Genomic DNA, 2,545 nt, shown 5'->3' on the forward strand with positions numbered 1-2,545 from the left:
ACATGCATTTTTATGGTGTTTTTGTCCATTTTTGAAACTTTCTATGCTATGGCATGATTAATTGCGCTATTTTATGCTGTTTTGAGGTGTTTTTAGCTGTTTTTGGGACGGGTCATATTTTGACATTTTTGCCATACTATAGCCTTGCCTTTTTTTCGGTCAATTTTTCAACTTGCATTTTTATGGTGTTTTTGTCAATTTTTGCAACTTTCTATGTTATGGCATGACTAATTGCGCTATTTTATGCTGTTTTGAGGTGTTTTGAACAATTTTTTGAGACGGGTCATATTTTGACATTTTTGCCATACTATAGCCTTGCCTTTTTTTCGGTCAATTTTTCAACATGCATTTTTATGGTGTTTTTGTCAATTTTTGCAACTTTCTATGTTATGGCATGATTATTTGCGCTATTTTATGCTGTTTTGAGGTGTTTTAAAATGTTTTTGGGACGGGCCATATTTTGACATTTTTGCCATACTATAACCTTGCTGTTTTCCCTCATTTCACCAACATGGATTTTTATGGTGTTTTTGTCCATTTTCAAAACTTTCTATGCTATGGCATGACTAGTTGTGCTATTTTATGGTTCTTCGCCCCTTTTTCCAACATAGTATATTATGACATGTTTCAAAATGCTATACTATGCTGTTTTCAGCTTCTTTTTTTTTTTTTTTACATGTAAGTTTTCGACATCCTATAGTTTTTGTGCCATTTTGAGTAATTTTGGAGGACAGACTGTATAATGACGTTTTTGGCCATTTTTGACAACATTCTATCCTAGTTTTTATGCTATTTTAGGTCATTTACTACTAGTATGTCATCACATAAAAACATAACAGTGTAATATGTAATAAAGTCAACAACGGAAAGTCATACAACATCATATGCAACAAATGTCCTTGATTATATCATGACAAAAAAATTCATATGTCAACAAAAAAAGTCATAGTGTAGTCCGTCAAAAAAGTTTAAAATGTCAGAGTATAGGATGTCATAACAAATGATATAAAAAGTCATAGTATAGTAAGTCATAAAATGTCATAAAGCATTACATTCCACAAAACTCACCAATGAGACTGTTGATGAAACTTTACCGGACCAGTCGAAAATGTACTCCACTTCGTGCTCATTGTCAGCTGGGACAGCCGCCTGCAACCCTGTAAAGGACAAGCAGTTACAGAAAATTGATAAAGATAATGGATGCTCTTCTCCCTGACAGTTCCCTTGAGTGGCTGAGCAAGCACAAGTATCCATACAAAAACAGATGTATAAGGGCAAAACCAAGAGATAAAAGTTGAAAAAAAAAACCAAAAGAAAATTAAAGAGTGCAGACGACATCTCATGGGTTAAATAAGTTTTAGTGCGATGGAGGGAGAGAGAAGAAGAATCTAGAAATGAGGCTCGTCTGACTGAAGTTTATTCTGAATGTGTTTGCAGAGAAAAGCACCTCTCGCTGTGAAATTGCATCTGTCTGATAAGTGGCAATGTCCTCGCCATTGCTCGTGTTACTTTTCAACCGTGGATGTGGAAAATTTGGCCATTATACTCACATAGTTGCTCATAAAATTTCTCCTCCGCGTTTCTTTTCCTGCTGCTTGTGCTGAGAAGTTGTTTCCTGGTGTGGAATCTGGAAGCAGAGGAAACAGTTTTTTAGTTACAGAGAAAAATGGATGGCTAATCACAGCACGTTTTCTTCCAGGTAAACGAGAACGACAGATTGTGGGGCGACGAGGGAGACTCCACCCTTCCCTCTCCGGGTCTGTCGGACCGCGGAGCCGAGCCCGTCCGCCTGTCCCTGCTGCTGGGCCTCGGATGGCTGCTCCTGCTGCTGCTTTCCGACCAATAAGAGGCCTCGCTCACCTGGCCTCCACGGACTAACGCCAGACCCGGGGTGGGGGGGTTGGTACGAAAGAAAGAGCCATTTCTATGTGTCAAACGACGGTGGGGGAAAGGGTCGACTCTGTCCCGCCCCGCTCCCCTCTCCCTCTCTGTCACAAAAATCACACTTAATCTCTTTTTGTGAATCATGACTCAGAGCAGATGTGTTGTGCAGCCCACGCCCTTGAGAAGACCGCCGGAGAGGGTGCGGCTATCGCACCGCGGGGGAGGGAGGGGGGGTAGACTAGGAAGTACACACCTCATTTCTTGCTTCACGCCTGTCCAAATACAAACTGTTACACACACATGCAGACTTTGTTCATAAGAAAAAATCGTCCAAACTACAGTGGAAAGAGCCTGTGGGTTGAGAAGGTGTACAGTGAAGAGACACTGAAGATGCCGTGCGGGAAAACTCTAAAAAATATTTAAAAATCTAAAAACCAAACAAAAAAATACTTTTTTTGTTTCTGAACATTCCTTGATGTAAAAGAAAAATATTAAATGTTAAGACTTTTGTCTCAGATGAACTGTGATGAAGTGTTACACGAGATTTAAGGTGGATGTGTGTTTGTCCACATGCAGCGCTTTGCTATTTCTTTTAATGCCACATTTTTTAAAATTTTAATTAGATATAATTTTGTTATCCAGAATGTTAGATGGAAGCACA

The 2,545-nt window shown here is 39.3% G+C and overlaps 1 protein-coding gene across 1 annotated transcript in view; it reads left to right on the forward strand.

Annotated features, from left to right (window-relative positions):
- gfra4a (GDNF family receptor alpha 4a) overlaps positions 1 to 2,342 on the forward strand; it is a 180,239-nt gene extending 177,897 nt beyond the window's left edge. Inside the window, exon 9 of the mRNA XM_042500719.1 lies at positions 1,685 to 2,342. Coding sequence (XP_042356653.1) covers positions 1,685 to 1,846 — 162 coding nt within the window. The 3' untranslated portion in view covers positions 1,847 to 2,342. The remainder of the gene's footprint in view (positions 1 to 1,684) is intronic.
- The last annotated feature ends 203 nt before the right edge of the window (positions 2,343 to 2,545 follow it).

Source organism: Plectropomus leopardus, chromosome 14 (assembly GCF_008729295.1).
Source record: "Plectropomus leopardus isolate mb chromosome 14, YSFRI_Pleo_2.0, whole genome shotgun sequence".
In the NCBI taxonomy this organism is placed as follows: Eukaryota; Metazoa; Chordata; class Actinopteri; order Perciformes; family Serranidae; genus Plectropomus; species Plectropomus leopardus.